The following is a 19,357-nucleotide window of genomic DNA, read 5'->3' on the forward strand; positions in this document are numbered from 1 at the left end:
AATGAAACGTTTAGTTTCAGATCAAACAAAATGTTTTGGTTGATCCCAAATGATTTTTTTCCCAAAATTGCCAGGGAAGAGAAAAATCCATTTTCTGCCCAATTCTCTGTGTCAATTTTGATATTTTGGATGGGAAAAATCTGTTTTGATGATGTGAAAACGATTTATTTGAATAAGGTTCCAAAATTTTGTTTCAACTTGATTATTTTGATTGATTTCTTCTAGACCTTTCTGTGACATTGAATACTAATTTTAATAATATATTTAATATTCTATATAGTCAATAGAATCATAGACATGTAGGGATGGAAAAGACCTCCAGTGTCACCTAGCCATTTCCACATGTCCATGCAGGATCTATCTATCCATCCATAAATAAGGAAGCATTATTTACTCCTTCTCATAACTCAAGAACTAGGGGTCACCCAATGAAATTAATAGGCAGCAGGTTTAAATCAAACACAAGGAAGTATTTCTTCACACAATGTGCAGTCAGTCTGTGGAACTCCTTGCCAGAGGATGTTGTGAAGGCCAAGACTATAACAGTGTTCATAAAAGAGCTAGTTAAATTCACAGAGGATAGGTCCATCAATGGCTATTAACCAGGATAGGCAGGGATGGTGTCCCTAGCCTCTGTTTGCCAGAAGCTGGGAATGGGTGACCTGGGATGGATCCCTTGATGATTCCCTGTTCTGTTCATTCCCTCTGGGGCACCTGGCAGTGGCCACTGTCGGAAGACAGGATACTGGGCTAGATGGACCTTGGGTTTGACTCAGTCTGGCTGTTCTCATTTTCTCATGATTTCATGTTAACCTACCCACTCATCCATCCACTCACCTACCCATCTCTCTCTATTTTGTGCTACCCATAAAGTGATAGAAATGTAGGGATGGAAGGCACCTTGAAAGAGCATCTAGTGAAATCCATGCCCTGTGCTGAGGCAGCATTCAGTACATTTAGACAGGCACGTGGCTATGTTGCTGTAGCACCGTGTGACAAAGTTTGAACCCCACGGGACGTCAGACTTGGTGACGTCAGAGCAGTTATAGCCGCGTACGCCACCCCCGTCAATGGAAGAGACCAGAACAAAGACCTGGGCGCGATTTAGGGCATTTTAAAACCAGGCTCATAATTTTTAATCCAATCTCATGATTTTTAGAGCCAATCTCTTGACTTTTGAAACAATCCTGTGAACATCAGGCTGATTCATGAGGTTTTAAAGCAATCTCACAATCTTCAGGCTCATTCATGCTTTTCAAACCAGCTGTGCATTTTTAACCCAGTCCCAGGATTTTGTCAGGCCTGGCCCAACCGCAGCTCCACCACCCCAATCCCACCCAGGCCAGCTCCCCCCACCCCATTCCGCAACCCCCAGGTGCTGCCGTGAGATGAGGAGAGGCGTGGCTGGGGCGTATGTTTGGTGGGTCATTGCGGCAGGCGGGACGTGCTGTGAGCTCTCAGTCCAATCTGGCGCTCTGCCTCCTTATAGTGTTCTTCACCCACTGGGCAGCTTTGCAGACATTGGCGAAGACTCTGGGCTGTCCCGGCAGGGCACAGACAGACTTCCCCCAGGAGACCACGCCCTGCAGCCGCCCATTGCAGACCAGTGGGCCTCCTGAATCCCCCTGCAAAGACAATGCAAAGCCATCAGCAAAACACAGCCATGCCCCGCCGTGTGCACACCCCCCCAGAGGAGGGCCCATCCCCTCCAGCAGGGGGAAGCAGGGTCACACAGATACAAGAACACACACATGCACAGAGCTCATCCCTTCCAGCAGGGGGCGGCAGGGACACACAGATAGGAAGGGTTTAAAGAGCAGAAATGGGTTCGGTTGACAGCACCTGCGCTGGGGATCAGACAGGCCCAGGGACTGGGCCTTAGGGCTCGGTGCGGCTGGAGGGCGGATCGGCTGCTCTTCCACGGGGCACGAAGGCTGGCTGGGGCCAGAGCCTGAGTGACAACGGCCCCTCAGGAGCAGGCTGAGAAGGGTTTGCAGGTCACAGGGGATAAAGAGTATTGAGCTGTGTGAGCTCCGACACCCGGCACCGACCCCTCTCTCCGGGATGCCCCCTTACCCTGCACGTGCTTATGCCGCCCTGTTCCACACCAGCACAGAACATGTTCTCCGTGATCAGGCCCCAGTAAACGTCCTGGCACCTGGCCTGGCTGACGCTATAGAGATCTGCACACTGCAGGATGGCTGGGTACTGCCCTGGGCAATGACAGAAAAACAGGAGCTCATGAGCAGGGAACAAGGTGCAAGAGAGGAAAATTTGGTGTAAGACCCTCAACTGGTATAAACTGGCATAGATCCAGTGACTCCAAAGTTGCTAGAGCCAACTGACCCCAGCTGGGATCTGGCCCCATTGACTCCAATGGCGCGACGGCCGATTTCCACCAGCTGGGATCTGGCCACGTTCATTTTCCGAAAAAGGAAATTTTTGATGAACGGAAAAGCCAAAAAAACAAATTGTTTCATTTAGATCCAGTATTTCATGTCATATTATAATATTTCATTGTGATTTGAAGCACATCTGTAACGTTTTAAAATTGTTTTGAATACAAAAGGAAAGGAAATTTCAAAAGGAAATGTTTCAAATAGAACAAAAATCAAGCCACTGTCTTCCTGTGTTTTCAAAATGCAAAGTTTTCACTTTTTTCTGAATTTTTTTTCTGAAATGAATAAAAACGCCCCGAATTTATGGGACACTTTGGTGTTGTCGAACTTGAGTTGTCCACTAAAAATCATTTTGGATGAAAATTTTCCCCCAGGAGAAGCCAAAGACCCTTGTGAGCCCATTAACAAGGTCTCCTTAAAGAGCTTCCACCCCCTCCCCAAGCTGAGCCCAACCTCAACCCCTCCCTCTACACTCAGCACGCCATACTTTGGGGGGACTTGATGGTGCCCCATCCCGACACACTGCATCGTGTTCCAGGAAAGGGACAACGGGTAGCCAACTTGATCGTGTTCACATAGCGGTTAAGTTGAGCGGGCTCATCCAGCTCCAGAAGCATGAAGTCGTTGTCAAAAGGCAAGAAGTTATATTCGGGGTGCACAAAGAAGTTGTGGATTCTTCGTATCTGTTCTGTGGGTTCTTTCACCCTTACATTATAATCCCCCAGATGCACCCGCAGGGAGCTGCATGGAGAGAGGACAAAGGAAGAGATCAATGGGCAGCTATTCAAAGATCATAGCGGGCAAGCAACTAGAATTGGGCCAATAATGGATTTTCAATGCTGGAGTAGCTTCCGAGACCTCATCTTCTTAGTTCTCCAAGAACTCAGTTCGACTCCAATCTCGTCTGATCTCATGTTTTTTTTGGCATACACTCTGCAGAATTGATCAGAGTCACTTGTAAGGGGTGGCTATGGGGCATACCACAGATCTGAAGAATACAAGTATTGGTTACTTTACATACAAGTTTATTCTGATGCGTGCGTCCTCCATTTTACATGATATCATGCTCTTTATGGTTGGCCTGGTTATTTTCAGGTCCAGTTCCTGTACATCTCATGCTTTGGTCTCATGCCACATGTACACAGCACATTTTGCTGACATTATTGTTTCTTACACCTGGTTTTACACAGCTGAAATGAACAATTTGATGACTTTGCCCTTAATTTGTGAGACACTTTGGTGTTATCAAAGCTGCAGTTTTCACCAAAATCATGAATTCCTTCTCCTTGGCTTTTGGGTAGGGTGACCAGACATCCCAATAATATCAGCATTGTCCCAATATTAGGGGCTTTGTCTTATATATGCAAATATACCCCACCCCTGAAATTTTTCACACTTGCTATCTCCTCAACCACTTATGGGACCAACTTAATTCAGTTATTTTTCCCTTGTCCTGGGTCACTGTGGCCCGCTCATGCCAAATTAAACTGATGTGCAGGAGCACTGAGAATTTCAAATCTGGGTCTAAGAGTTTTGTGCTTTCCAGCTAATCGAAAAATGGGGCGGCAATAGTTTGTTTCAGCTGTCGCAAAATATTTCTGAAAATAAACTAACAGGGCACTTTGAAAGAAAAAGTTGCGAATGGAAAAATCGAAAAGTTTCAAAAATGCCAACACGAGACATTGCGATTTTCAACGTATTATTTATACGTTTTAATCAGTTTTTCCAAATACAACAAAGATACCAGCTTCATCGTAATAGCCAAAGAGAGTTAGGAGAAAAGGAGGGGAGGGGAAGGACAGATCTATCCGCAGGACCTGCAGAATTACAGCGCTCTAAAGAGCTTACAGAGCTTGCATCCGATGAAGTGAGCTGTAGCTCATGAAAGCTTATGCTCAAATAAATTGGTTAGTCTCTAAGGTGCCACAAGTCCTCCTTTTCTTCTTAGAGCTCTAAAAAAGCAGCTTGAATTGCTTTCAGTTTTTCAAGCTCTCCCCTTCTGTGGAATGACAGGTGTTTGTTCCAGGGCTTAAATTCCTGGAGGTCCCCACAGCCCCCTTCCATTCGGGGCTCCAGGCTTCCGCTGTGGGATGGGTGCACTTGGGCTTTAGCCCCGCTGGGTCGCCAGGGCTTGTAGCTTCACCGCTCTGGGAGGCCCCGGGACTCAGGGCTTCAGCCCCGTAGGGTGCACCACGGTTCAGAGCTCCCGGCTTCAGCCATAGGGCCCAATGGACCCCCTGAAACCAGCAGGGGGCCACAGACCCCCTAGTTGAGAACCAGCAGCATCAGGTTGGAGTCAAGGGAAAATATTTCCCGGAGCTCCGCTCCATTCCATCAGCTCCTAGAGCACCTGCACATGAGCTGCCGGTGGGATGCTACAAGGCCTAACGCTGGTGAGCGTGGAGGTGGGTTTCCCTCTGCACACGCCGCTGGGGAGACCGATGCTGGCGTGCTGCGTCCGTGCTGGGGTGGGCACATCTGAACGAGCATGCTGGAAAACCGCAGAGGGTGCAGAGAAGAGCGACAAAAACGATTTGTGGGCTGGGAAAAAAGGGAGGAGGATGGGGCTGCGGATTCAGGGGTGCAGAGGGAGACCTGGGCATGGATAGGGAACACGAAGAGCGAAGATAAGGGCTGGGGATGTGGGTTATTCCCAGGCATCACCCTCTCTCCCTCCATCCCTGCACTGACTTACCTGATCCCTTGTCTGCCGCAGTGTGCAGCAGTCAGCACCCACTTCCGGGCTATCAGGCTCCCACCACAGATGACACGTCTGTTCCTCAGGAGAGCCACCTGGTAGGGCCGCGAGCCGAAGTCGCAGTTTCTCCCCCCAATGATCCTGCTTTCCTCTGGGTCTGAGGCTGCCATGGAGAGTGGCAAATGTCAGCTGAATTCAGGGCAGGGGGAGGGGCAAGCATCAGCCATGTCCAAACAGGTTGGCCGGTGGCAGGATGACCATGAGCTGCTGCTCCCACGTGGCCGTGGAAAAACACAAGGCGATCGGAGGTTGTACCAGGCGATGTACCAGGCTCTATTTCCAGTAGGGATAGTTAGGCATTAATGCCACTGCAAAAACCTCCAATTCCCGTCACCCGTGTTCCAGAAAGAGGAATTCCAACTGGAACAGGTGTTGAGAAGGGTGCTAGGATGGTCAGGGGAACAAAGGGCCGATCTTACAAGGGGAGATGGAAAGAGCTTGGCTGGTTTAACCTAAAAGGAAGCCAAGCCAGCATCTGATTGTTCTCTCTAATTACAGAGTGTGTGTGTGTGTGGGGGGGGGAAGGAACACCAGGGAGGGAGAAGATCTACAGGAGGTGGAGACCAGCGTTGGCACAAGAACAAATGGGGACAAGCACCATGGATAAATCTAGGCTGAGATTAGAAGACGGTTACTAACCATCGAAGGAAGGAAGTTGTGGAACAGGAGCAGGGGGGCCGGGATATGGGGGGAGGGGTAGCTCAGTGGTTTGAGTATTAGCTTGCTAAAGCCACAGTTGTGAATTCAATCCTTGAGGGGGCCATTTAGGGATCTGGGGGGAAAATTAGGGATTGATCCTGCTTTGAGCAGAGGGTTGGTCTAGATGACCTCCTGAGGTCCCTTCCAACCCTGATATTCTATGAAAGCCTCCTGAGTTTGAAGATGGAGCTCAATACATTTCTGCTACAGAGTTGCTCATGGTAGCAGGGACTGGACAGGAGGACCCTTCATTTTTTAATGTTCAAACAATTTTCCAACCACTTTTTAAAGTGCTCTAACGCCTTGGCAGCAGGGACTTGAAATTTTGCAAGGAAATAGCCCTGGAGTCAGGGAGGTGCCTTTTGCTGTTCATATGAAAATTCACCTAGATTTGGTCAAATTATAAACCTCTGGAAAACACAATTTACACATGTTCAGGAGAGCAGGGGTTGGTCAGTGACTGCTGTTTCTAGGCTTTACCGCAATCATAGGCACCAACTTCTCCTCTGCCCAGTGTGTGCTCGACCCCCAACACTGCCCCTGGCCCCGCCCCTATTCCACCCCTTCCCCAAAGTCCCCGTCCCCTTCCCACCCCCATTCCACCCCCTTCTCCCAAGTCCCTGCCCCTGCCCTGCCTTTTCTCTGTTTCCTCCCCTGAGTGCACCGCATCTCCACTGCTCCCCCTCCTTCCCGGAAAGTCCTAAGTGCCGCCAGACAGCTGTTAGGTGGTGGGGCGGGGGGCGGGAAGCACTGGGAGGGAGGGGGAGAAGCAGGGACACAGTGTGCTTGGCTTGGGAGAAGGAGGCGAGGAGGGGGGAGCTTGGCTGCCGGTGGGTCCGGAGCACCCGCTAATTTTTCCCTGTGGATGCTCCAGCCCCAGAGAACCCACGGAGTTGGCACCTATGACCGCAGTAGAAATTGTGACAATGTTCCTCCTCTGCCTTGGTGGGTCCTGCGCTTTCCGGCTGATTTGCTCACCTCAAAGGGTCATGGCAGCCCTCAGGTTGGTTGGGGACAGGCCAGAGACCTTCCCCTCTGATATGACTCACAGTCGAGGTCAACTCCTCTTGTGTCAAATAGGGAGTGGGGGGAGGGGCCTGGGGGGAACCTGGGCCCGCCCTCTATTCCGGGTTCCAGCCCAGGGCCCTGAGGATCACAGCTGTCTACAATGTCTCCTGTAACAGCTATGTGACAACTACAACTCCCTGGGCCACTTCCCCATGACCTCCCCCAGCACCATCTTTGTCCTCACTGCAGGACCTTCTTCCTGATGCCTGTTGGCATTTGCATTCCTTAGTCCTCCAGCAGCATTTCCTCCCACTCCCAACTCCTTACACGCCTCTGCCTAACTGAAAAGAGGTCTTTCTTTCAACCAGGTGCCCTGATTAGCCTACTTGCCTTAACTGGTTCTAGTAGCTTCCTAATTGGCTACAGATGTCCTAATTAGCCTGCCTGCCTTAACTGGTTCTAGCAGGTTCCTGATTGTTCTGGAATAGTCCCTGTTATTTTACCCAGGGAAAAGGGACCTGCTTAATCTGGGGGTAATGTATCTACCTTCCACTACTTTCCTGTTGCCATCTGGCCTGACCCTGTCACAAAATATTTAAAATTGTCAAACTTTTTCAGATGGAACGTTTTCCAATAGGAAAATACCATTTTGTCAAAGTTGATAATTTGTGTGGGAATGTGTTGGTTGTGATGCAAATTCTTTAAAAAAAGTTTAAAACAAAGCCGTCTCCTGAATGGACTGGGCTCCACAATCAAACTACATCTCCCATGATGCCTCACAACCAGCAGCTTCCATGAGGCATAAACTTCTCCTCACCAAGTGGTGCATGCTGCTTTATGAGATTGGCAGTCTGACCAGAGCACTGAACATTATCAGAAAGGGCCATTTTGATTTGTTTTTCTTGTTTTAAATAATTTTTGTTTCCACATTTTTCTTAAAAGAATTAACATTATATTAGAAATGATGCTCTCTAAAAGTTATATATTTTTACATATGCTTTAAATTTAAAGACATCGAAATCTGAGTGAAACAGATTTATTTGTTTCCCCAAAAACCATTTTCTATTGTGGGAAATTTCAAAATTCTTTCCTTCTCTCCTGATTTGGGATGAAAACAGATTGTGAACTCATGGCTACCTGCCTGAACTACAAACAATAAAGAATAATCAGAGACGAGGCCTGACCATATTAATTCCCTTTCGCAACCCATGAAATTGATAACAGGACTGCTGGGAACTTGGATTTTCATAAGCAGCAACCTGTATTAAGCAAAGTCTCTGAGACATTCCTGGAAGGGCCTGCAGTGAAACTGCAGAACCTTCTCACCCAACCCAACTGTGGCTTCTCGCTTGACTCTTCTTCCTACCTGCGCCTGCCCCGACTACCAGCATTGCGATGATCAGCAGCTCCATGTCGGTTGTGGCAATGGATACGGTCGTCAGAGTCACTGGCTTTACTGCAGGTAAAGAGATCAAAAGGGAATCGTTGGCCACGGGCGTCTAGAGGAAGACAGATGCCTCGCGGGGAAAGTGCGCCCTTAGGATTCAGAAACGCCAGGCTTGAGTTCCTGTTCTTCCACAGGCTCTCAAAAGCAAGTGGTTTCTCTGAAACTCCACTACCCTGCTTGTACCAGGAGATGATAGCACTGCCCGACATGGGGAGGGGAAATGCACTGTGATCGTCTGTTGGCAATGGGGGCCCAGTCTCCCCCAACTCAGCTCCATCTTCCACTTTTGCCCGGTCCCAGTCACCCCCAGGGGCATGTTCCATGGAAAGATCTGATCTGAGGAGGGGAGGAAGGGAGGGAACTAAACTCAACCCACATGACAAAAATTTCCATGAGCTGGATTGAGCTCACCCCTCTCCCACTAGTTTCTCTTCTAACATGTCACCCCAATAACAGAGGAAGGCGAAACCCCCATGACCAGCTTAATAACAGAGAAATTAACTAAAGTGTTATCTGCCCTCATTATGGTTGTATCTGAGCACCTCCCAATCTTTGACCTATTTATCCACACAGCTCCTTGGTGAGGCAGGGCAGGACTATGATCCCCATTGTACATATGGGGAAAGTGAGGCATAGAGCGGATAAGTGATTGGGCCAAGGTTCTACAGAGATGCAGCAGCAGAACAGAGATTAGAAGCCATGTCTTCCAAGTACCAGCTGAGCAGCCAAACCACCAAACGTCTTCATTAATTTCCCCATTCCAGCCCGTAATCTCCCCAATAAAAGAGCAATACCTCCTCGTACCTCATAATCACCCCCAATAACAGAGCAGAGCCCTAACTCCCTCCCATCAACATCCCCAAAATGGAGCAATGCCCCCTGGCAGCCCATAATTACCCCCATAACAGCATGATGTCCCAGTCCACCACACTATGTTGCTCCCCAAACCACAGCTATCTCCTTTTCACCCCACCACCATGACCTGCCCCCCAACAAGACATCCCAACAACAGAGGCTGGACTGGCCCTTCTTCACCTGTAGCTCCTGGTGGAGGGCCCTCGGGAGCAGAAGAGGCTCCGGCGGTTGTGTCTTGGACAAAAGTAAGGATCCTTTGGGATGGGCCATTTTTATGCTGGGGAAATGGGCTGTCCCTGTGAGTCAATGTGATTGCCATATCTTGGGAGCTGCCCCACATGTCAGCATGCAGGCAACTCCCTCCGCCCTCATGCTCCAGTACGTTTTATCCGGGGGAGTTGCAGGAACAAGGCTTTGCTCCTGACTCTGTCCTGTGCTGGGGATCCTGACGGAATTAGCCCTTGGAACGGCACCTTCTCCATTGCCGAAAGCGACTCCCTGAACCTTCCACCCTGTTATGGAGCGTGTCCCTTCTTCATCCTCTTCCTCTTCCTCTTCCTGGTGTAAGGGGACTGTTGGCCCCTTACTAAAACTCAGTGGGGATTTTGGTTGGCTAGCTCCCAGGACTAAAAAGAAGGGGAAGGGTTGATCGAAATCAGGACCCTGAGATTGACAGGCCAATGAGGGAGTCAGGAGGGTCCCATCCTCCCTGTGAGCTGGAATTGCCTGGGTCAGACAGAGTGGGGCTGAGCTAAGCGGAGAGACAGAGGCCCTAGCTGAGCTGGGGAGCAGGGCCGCGCCGGCCAGAGAAGCAGAGAAGCAGCCCAGGGAGCAGGTCAGTGCTGGGAAGAGAGGTGCAGGAACCGGAGCCAGAGGGGCCAGAAAAGCAGCCCAGGAGGCTGGCGGCAGAGCAGCAGCAGCAGCCGTGCTGAGGCAGAGTCGAGCTGAGGCATTGTGGAGCTGGGAGCCGTCCGGAGCCAGGTGCAATGAGCAGCTGGGGAGCGTGAGGGGGACCCTGGGCAGTGGGCCCAGCACAGGGAGACGCCCCCAGTCAAGAGGTCTGGCAGGCCAGACTGGGAGGGGGATCGTAACCTCGACGGGGGGGTTGACACTGGGAAGAAGTGTCCTGCCACCCAGAGCTTGAGGGCGTGTGACCACCGCCAGAGCAAGTGTCCGACCCACAGCATCAGCACAGCCAGGGCCTGGGCAGGAGGCCTGGGATGTGTGAGGAACAGGCTGAACTGCCCTGACATCCCAGAGAGGCTGGCTGTGACGTCCCCGTGCCACAGAGCGGCGTGACGGGTTTTCCTTTCACCTTTCCCATTTTTCCCTTAATTTTTTTAATTGGTTGCTGTGTAATAAATAGTCTTTGCTTTGACCTGTATGTAATGATCAGGGGGTCAGGGAAGCACCAGTGTGCAGAGAGCACCCCAGAGTGGGGACACCCTAAGTGACCACGACAAGGTTGGGGGTGGAGCCCCCCCAGGAATCCTGGGCCCAGCCCTGTTGGAGTTATGAGGACTCTGCCACACAGGAGATGGAAGGGGAGCCCTGGAGGTCAGGCAGGCCTCTGGGGAAAGGAAGTGGGAGCGAGGACTCAGATCCTTTCACTAGCCCATCTCACCGGGGACCTGTATAAACCAGGAAAATGCCCCACAATGGCAGTAAAAACTGGGAGGGCCATGGCCCCTTGGCCCTGCCTGTTCCAGTGCCCCTGTGTGGAGATCATAGAATCATAGAATCATAGAATATCAGGGTTGGAAGGGACCTCAGGAGGTCATCTAGTCCAACCCCCTGCTCAAAGCAGGACCAATCCCCAATTTTTGCCCCAGATCCCTAAATGGCCCCCTCAAGGATTGAACTCACAACCCTGGGATTAGCAGGCCAATGCTCAAACCACTGAGCTATCCCTCCCCCCCCTTGCACACCAGGGTCCATGCGGTCCATCCAAATGCCAGGAAACCGAGGTGAGAGGAGATTGCCATCCTACTATACCCTTCATCTGCCATCATAGAAATTGAGAGAAATTGTCTCTTCGTCCGCCTGCTCTGCCATTGAGGGGTTATGGGAAACCCAAGCCCTTCACCGACTGAAATGGAGAAGGACCTTGTGGGAAGGATCCCACCGTTACGAGACCCAAGGAAGACAACAGGAAATGGCGAAATGGGAAAGGAGGAAAGAATGCCGTGCAGCCCGACTCAATAATCCAGATCCGCCCCTTCCACTGGGAACCGTCTGCCCCACTGTGGTGGAATCCGTGGATCCCAGATTGGATTTATTGGCCACCTGCAGGTCCACCAGCAGTAACTGGCTACCATTTCATGGAAGACTATCATGTCAGTTTTGCTGAATTGTTTAGCTGAAAAAATAATACTCCAAAAAAATCAAAATATTTTGTTTCAAAAATTTCCAAACAAAACATTTCCCAGTTTTCACTTCCCAATGACTTTTTGTTTAGAAATATCCTTTAACTTTTATTTTAAAAAAATTAAAATGTTTATAAATATTCAACGTCCAAATGAAATGTTTAGTTGCAGGTCAAACAAAATGTTTTGGTTGACCCCAAATGATTTTTTTGTTCCAAAATTGCCAGTGAACAGAAGAATCCGTTATCTGCCGAATTGTCAGTGTCAATTTTGATATTTTTGATGGGAAAAAGCCAAAATGATTGTCTTGTTTTGGTGATGTGAAAACAATTCTTTTCAATAAGGTTCTAATATTTGTTTTGACTCGATCATTTTGATTGATTTCTTCTAGGCCTTTATGTGACATTAAAATATTAATTTTAATAATATATTTAATATTCTATATTCTATATAGTCGATACAACCACAGAACTGTTGGGATGGAAGAGATCTCAAATGTGACCAAACTATTTCTACATCATGTCCATGCAGGATCCATCTATCCGCCCACCCTATCACCCCTCCACCCACTCATCCATTCATTCATCCATCCACCCACCTACCCATCCCCCTGTATTCTATGCTATCCATAAAATCATAGAAATGTAGGGATGGAAGGGACCTTGAAAGATCATTTAGTGAAGTCCCTGCCCCACGCTGAGGCAGCATTTGGTACATTTAGACCATCCCAGACAGGTGAATGTCTAACCTGTTCTTAAAAAGAACATCCGATGAAGTGAGCTGTAGCTCACGAAAGCTCATGCTCAAATAAATGGGTTAGTCTCTAAGCTGCCACAAGTCCTCCTGTTCTTTTCGCAAATACAGACTAACACGGCTGCTCCTCTGTAACCTGTTCTTAAACACCTCCAACGATGAAGATTTCACCGCCATCCCAGGTAACCTCTTCCAGTGCTAAACTCTGCTTAGAGTTAGAAAGTTTCCCCCAGGATCTTAGATTTCATAGTTTAATGTAATATCAAAGTCAAAACTCAAATACTCAAAATGACAATGCTGACACGAAACATTTGTTTTTGCTTTTCTGAAACATTTTATTAAGGCAAAGTTACAATAGAACTTTAACATAGTACATCGTACATTACTTATTCAGGATCAGATTAATGTTCAAAGAAGCAGGCTAAAGATTCTGGTTTGTTCCCTGAGCCCTCTTCCGCTGAGTGTGCTAGAAAAGGTGACACATTTCTAAACACCTGTCCTCTTTTGGGTGCTTCTGTTATGTACACACTTGGCGTTAAAGGTTTTTGACATTATCACAATATCGTAGTGTCAGAGGCTTAGAAGTCACCGCAAGGGGCCTCCTGTCTAACCCCTGGCCAAGATGCAGGATTATAGAAATGACATGCTTTCATTAAAGAAACGTAACGTTTCAACATGGACTGGGAGCCTTATTTTCCAACCAGGTGTGGTTTATGAGCATAAACTGTCTCACCCTTTGTCAATCTCTCCTCTGTCACAGTTTCTTCTCTAGGATCAGTCAGCGCTTTTTCCACCCCTTGTCACTAGTACAGGTGAGTTGCATCATCCGCGCATTTAACTTACGCGAATTCAACTATACGGGCTCAGCAAAAAAAAAGAAAAATAACAAGATGCCTGTAAATAGTGCGGGCGGTTCCGCCCACCATTCCACTCAATGAGCGTATGCCCCGGAGTGAGCATGAGATGGGAGACGTGAATCTGCTGTTCCCTCAGTCAGTCTCAGTTTCCACGTGCCTCTCATAGTGTGAGCATCTCGCCACGCTGAGTGTGATTCTAGTGTTTAAAGATACGTATTTTTCGTACAACATGGCCCCTAAACGCAAGCCAACTACTTCATCTGGTGCTCAGCTGAAGAAACAGCGATCTGTTCCAACGCTGGAGGAAAAACTGGCTGTGTTGGACTTATTGAGAGACGATATGTAAGTCTCCAACGTGGCACGTGAATATGGCCGCAACCAATCTAGCATCCATGCCATCAAGATTCAAGAGAGAGAAATTCGTTAAGCCGTAGCATCAAGTGCTCCAGTAACTGCTCAGGTGACAAGCCAGGTGCGTGGTAAGACTTTAGTGAAGACTGAAAAGGCATTAAACTTATGGCGGGAAGACATGAACCGTAAACATGTGCCTATCGATGGCAACACGGTGCGAAAAAGGCTCTTAGCCTCTATGCTCTGTTCAAACCTCCCGCTGAAGAGGGACAGCCTTCTGATGAGAAGGAATTCAAAGCCAGCCAAGGTTGGCTTAACAGTTTTAGGAACCGCTTCGACCTCAAAAACGTGCAGACTCCTGGTGAAGCTGCATCTGCCAATGAAGAGGCAGCAAAAGTCTACCCTGAACAATTAAAGAAAATCACAGAAGAAAAGGGCTATCTTCCAGAACAAGTTTTTAATGCTGATGAGACTGGGCTCTTCTGGAAAAAAATGCCCAACCACACTTCGAAATCAGAAAGACAAGCCCCTGGCTTCAAAGCAGCTAAAGACCGTGTGACTGTGTTGTTTTGTGGCAATGCGGCTGGGCATTTAATAAAGCCGGGCTTGCTCTGCAGGGCTGCAAATCCCCGTGCCCTAAAAGGCAAGAACAAAGATCTCCTGCCTGTGTTCTGGCAATCAAATAAAAAGGCTTGGTTTTTAAAAAGGGCAAAGGGCAGCATTATTTCTGGTTTGGTTCCACAAGTGTTTCATTCCGGAGGTCAAGCAGTACCTCCAAGAGAAAGGACTTGACTTTAAAGTGTTGCTGATCGTAGAAATGCTTCTGGCCACCCTGCGGCACTCCGGTTTGGGCATAACGACATTGAAGTCGACTTTCTCCCCCCCAATACCACCTCCATCCTCCAACCTCTCGACCAAGGCCTGATTCGCTGTTTCAAGGCCACGTACACAAGGCCCATGTTCTCACGGATACGTAGCGCTATAGATGCTGATCCCAATCTTAATGTGATGGAGTGTTGGAAGTCTTTCAACACTGCTGATTGCATCACTTATATTAAACAGGCAATGGATGCAATCAAGCCTGAAACAGTCAATGCATGTTGGCGAAACCTATGGAAAGAATGTGTGAATGATTTTAAGGGTTTCTTGACCATTGACAAAGAAGTGAAACGCATTGTTCAGGTGGCCAGGCAAGTGGGTGATGATGGCTTCGTCGACACCCTTGAGGAAGAAATTGAAGAATTAATTGAGAGCCATAGAGAAACATTGACTAAGGAAGAGTTAGAGGAACTGATAAAATCGTCTACAGAAGATGAAGAAGATGACAACAAACAGGAAGAGCCAGCAAGTTGGAACCTTCGTAAATTTGCTGAAGTGTTCCAAGCAGCAAAACACTTGAATGATTTAATTTCTGAATACGATCCCTCTATGGAACGAAGCCTCAAAATCACACGTAGTATTACGGACGATTTGAGATCATATCAAGAAATGTTTGACCAGCTCAAGAGACAACAGCGACAGTTGCTGATCACCATGTTTTTCAAGGAAAAACAACCAGCAACAAATGAGCCTACGTGATCAACTTCTCAAGCTGAACCAGAGCCAACCACTTCATCTACAACTCGCTCTCTGTCACCCAAGCTCTCCGTCACCTCCGTCTCTTGGACTGACATCAAGCCCTGACGACCCCCTGTAATAACCCCCGTAATTAAAAATACAGTACTGTAAAATTATATTTTGCAAAATATAGAAATAGAAATTTAAAATATCTTGAACTAGCCATTTCTAACTGGAAAGTGCATCTAAAAGTAGTACAAAAATCAAGTGCAAGACCCTTTTTTTTAATTACGATTCTTTCATGGAACCCCTATTCACATCGTGCAGAACACAGTTTGGGAAACGCTGCCTTACACGTTCACTTGCAGGCTCCTTCCCTCTCCTTCAGTTCCTCCGTTATCCCTGACTCCCCCAAGCCGTTGCACTGCTTCTGAGTGGGGGGGGGGCAGGAAATATGGTTCTATATTGTAGTTTAAATGAATTACTCAAAGATCTGTATTTATATGGCTTGGAAGGAATCTATTTGACAAAAAGACATTTCCTGAATCTTTTTTGTTGTCTGTTTTGTTTTGTTGTTTGTCTGTTTTTTGTCTGTTGTTCGTCTGTTTTTTATCTGTTTTTTGTTTTGTTTTGTTTTTGGTGCAGAATTTAAATTGCTCCTGATGGAGTCCTATTGGCCTCTTGTTATTCTTCCTATCATTCCTTCTCATCCAGATAATTTGCTGCTATGTTTTCAATATTGTCCCCTTGAGAAACTCCCAGCACTCCTGAACTCCTTCTTCCCTTAGATTTCTTTCCCATGGGATTTTCCCATGCTTATGTGTCCTTCATGAATAAACTTTAAGATCCTGTTTTTCCCCCTTGAGGATAAATGGAAGCTTAACACACTTCCCTTTGAAGAGAACATTATCCATCACTGCAGGATTCTACAGCATAGTGTTTAGGCATGAAATGCATTTCCCATCCAGGATGTAGAGCATGTATTATTGACTCCAGTGTCTCTTCCTCTGCCCATATGTCCCACATGCAAGACAACACACCATCTGAGTAGGTTGATATGGAGGTCAACCTTGTAGCTGGTTTTTGAAGCCTGGCCTTGATGGATCTCGTTTCAGATCTCGGATGCATCATTATCCCACAAAAGCATCATTATCCCACAATTATTTGACTTCCTGAAGCAAATTCAATGGTGGCATCATAATTCTGAAGTGTGAGTGCTGGGATCTGAGATGGCACACAGCTTTGAAATAGGTTATTTTGATCACAAATGATCCATAGACACAGTGGGAGAAGCTTGGAGACCAAGAAAAATTTCTCAGCCTTTCCTTCTCAAGCGGTGTGCGTTTGTAGTCTGCATTTGTGAAGACTCTGGGTGCTAATGCTACAGCTCCCCCGCTGCAGTCTTTGCCCCCTAGCCCATCTTGCAAATTTTTGCACAGAAAAGCAGAATATTTACTCGTGGGGGAATCCTCGCCACTGGGAACGAGCAGAATTCATGTGTGCACACATAATTTTTTTCTGCAGAAAATATCTTCTGCCAGAAAGTTGCTGCAGTTCTGCCTTTTGCCCACCAAGGACTGCTGTGGCACTAGAGCAGAGCAGCTGCTCCTGAGCAAGCCCCAGCTGGGACAGGGAAGGAAAGAGGTTGCTTTCTTCACAGCACCGGTGGGACCAGGTCAGGAGAGAGGAGATATGGGGGGAAAAACTGGGTGGACACATGGGGCTGCTGGGGGAGGGGGGTCAGAGACTGGAGTTCATAAGGGCTATTGGGGGAGGACAAACTGGGGCAGGGGCTGAATGGGATTGGAGGTGCAAGGCCACATGGGGATTGGGGGAGGGGGTGCAGGGCCACATGGGGGAGGGGGTGGCTGAGTGGGGGCACAGGGACACATGGGGAAGGGGGAAGGGGCTGTCTGAGGGGGTTCTGGGACAGATGCGGACAGGGGGCACAGGGAAACATGGGCATGGGAGAGGGAGTGCAGGGACGGGTAGTGATCAATGGCTCCATGTCTAGTTGGCAGCCGGTATCAAGTGGAGTGCCCCAAGGGTCGGTCCTGGGGCCGGTTTTGTTCAATATCTTCATAAATGATCTGGAGGATGGTGTGGATTGCACTCTCAGCAAATTTGCGGATGATACTAAACTGGGAGGAGAGGTAGATACGCTGGAGGGGAGGGATAGGATACAGAAGGACCTAGACAAATTGGAGGATTGGGCCAAAAGAAATCTGATGAGGTTCAATAAGGATAAGTGCAGGGTCCTGCACTTAGGACGGAAGAACCCAATGCACAGCTACAGACTAGGGACCGAATGGCTAGGCAGCAGTTCTGCGGAAAAGGACCTAGGGGTGACAGTGGACGAGAAGCTGGATAGGAGTCAGCAGTGTGCCCTTGTTGCCAAGAAGGCCAATGGCATTTTGGGATGTATAAGTAGGGGCATAGCGAGCAGATCGAGGGACGTGATCGTTCCCCTCTATTCGACATTGTTGAGGCCTCATCTGGAGTACTGTGTCCAGTTTTGGGCCCCACACTGCAAGAAGGATGTGGAAAAATTGGAAAACGTCCAGCAGAGGACAACAAAAATGATTAGGAGACTGGAACACATGACTTATGAGGAGAAGCTGAGGGAACTGGGATTGTTTAGTCTATGGAAGAGAAGAATGAGGGGGGATTTGATAGCTGCTTTCAACTACCTGAAAGGGGGTTCCAAAGAGGATCGCTCTAGACTGTTCTCAATGGTAGCAGATGACAGAACGAGGAGTAATGGTCTCAAGTTGCAGTGGGGGAGGTTTAGATTGGATATTAGGAAAAACTTTTTCACTAAGAGGGTGGTGAAACACTGGAATGCGTTACCTAGGGAGGTGGTAGAATCTCCTTCCTTAGAGGTTTTTAAGGTCAGGCTTGACAAAGCCCTGGCTGGGATGATTTAACTGGGAATTGGTCCTGCTTTGAGCAGGGGGTTGGACTAGATGACCTTCTGGGGTCCCTTCCAACCCTGATATTCTATGATTCTATGACATATGGGGGTGACTGAGTGGGATTCAGGGCCACCTGGGGATGGGGGGATAGGATGTCTGAGTGGGGGTGGAGGGACACATGGGGACAGGGTCAGATGTGCCTGACTGAATGGGAGAGGCTAGGGGTCAGTCAGGGTCTGTATGGGGGTGGCTCCCTAACAATCCCTCTTTGTTGCCCCAAAAATCTTGTTCCATATTTCTCCCACCCACACCCAGAAACCCTACAGCAGTGTTTCCCAAACTTTTTAGGCCACGGAACACCTGGTATATGTTTATGGAACACTTCTAATATTATTTTGTAGTCATTTAGTTTTCAAATAAAAAATTGCGTTATTTATGCTCAAATATATTTTATTTTACAAAACAAAGCAAAAATAGAAATTTAAAATAACTTGAACTAGCAATTTCTAACTGGAAAGTGCTTCACCACCCTCCCTTTCCTTCTGCCATGATTCAGGACGCAAACAAATTGTGAAATCATGGCTCCCTGCCTGCTCGTCAAACAATAAAGAATAATCAGAGCTAAGGCCTGAACGCATTAATTCCCTTTTGCAACTTGTGGAACTGATAATGGGACTGCCAGGAACTTCGCTCTTCATGAGCAGGAACCTGTCTTAAGCAACGTCTCTGAGACATTCCTGGAAGGGCCTGTGGTGAAACTGCAGAACCTTCTCACCCAACCCAACTTTGGCTTCTCGCTTGACTCTTTTGCCTACCTGCTGCTGCCCCGACAACCAGCATTGCGATGATCAGCAGCTCCATGGTGGTTGGATACAGTCGTCGGAGTCACTGGCTTTACTGCAGGGAAAGAGATCAAAAGGGAATCGTTGGCCACTGGCATCTTGAGGAGGATGGATGCCTCGTGGGGAAGGTGCACACTTAGGATTCAGGAAAGTCAGTCTTGAGTCTCTGTTCTTCCACAAACTCCCATGAGCAAGCGGTTTCTCTGCACCTTGGCTGCCCCGCCTGTACTAGGAGGATGATAGCACTGCCCGACTTGGGGAGGGGAAACGCACTGTGATCATCTGCTGGCAATGGGGGCCCAGTCTCCCCCAACTCAGCTCCATCTTCCACTTCAGCCTGGTCCAAGTGACCCCCAGGGGCATGTTCCATGAAAAGATCTGATCTGTTGGCAGGGATGGGGAGAGAACTAAAAGTCAAGCCAGATGACAAAGATTTCCATGAGCTGGCCTGAGCCCACCCCTCTCCCCCTAGTTTTCCTTCTAACAGTAACAGAGGAGGGCGAAAGCCCACGACCAGCTTAATAACAGAGAAATTAATAGATCTCAGGTG

The 19,357-nt window shown here is 48.2% G+C and overlaps 1 protein-coding gene across 1 annotated transcript; it reads right to left on the reverse strand.

Annotated features, from left to right (window-relative positions):
- Positions 1 to 1,386: 1,386 nt before the first annotated feature.
- Positions 1,387 to 18,863, reverse strand: LOC311512656 (trypsin-3-like). The gene is made up of 6 exons (XM_084614007.1): positions 18,781 to 18,863; positions 8,231 to 8,320; positions 5,095 to 5,260; positions 2,887 to 3,140; positions 2,077 to 2,213; positions 1,387 to 1,625 (listed from the first exon to the last, which is right to left on the reverse strand). Exons 1-6 carry the CDS (start codon positions 18,824 to 18,826, stop codon positions 1,458 to 1,460), a joined length of 861 nt encoding a protein of 286 aa, XP_084470133.1. The 5' UTR covers positions 18,827 to 18,863; the 3' UTR covers positions 1,387 to 1,457.
- Positions 18,864 to 19,357: the final 494 nt, after the last annotated feature.

This window comes from Lepidochelys olivacea, assembly GCF_965140295.1.
Source record: "Lepidochelys olivacea isolate rLepOli2 genome assembly, chromosome: 24".
Classification (NCBI taxonomy): Eukaryota; Metazoa; Chordata; order Testudines; family Cheloniidae; genus Lepidochelys; species Lepidochelys olivacea.

Coding starts and splice junctions, on each gene's coding strand:
- LOC311512656 (XM_084614007.1), bottom strand. CDS start 18,826: ATGGAGCTGCTGATCATCGCAATGCTGGTTGTCGGGGCAGCAGCAG. Junction 5,261..8,230: donor GGTAGTCGGGGCAGGCGCAG/GTAGGAAGAAGA, acceptor TCTCCATGGCAG/CCTCAGACCCAGAGGAAAGC. Junction 1,626..2,076: donor GCGGCATAAGCACGTGCAGG/GTAAGGGGGCAT, acceptor TTGTCTTTGCAG/GGGGATTCAGGAGGCCCACT.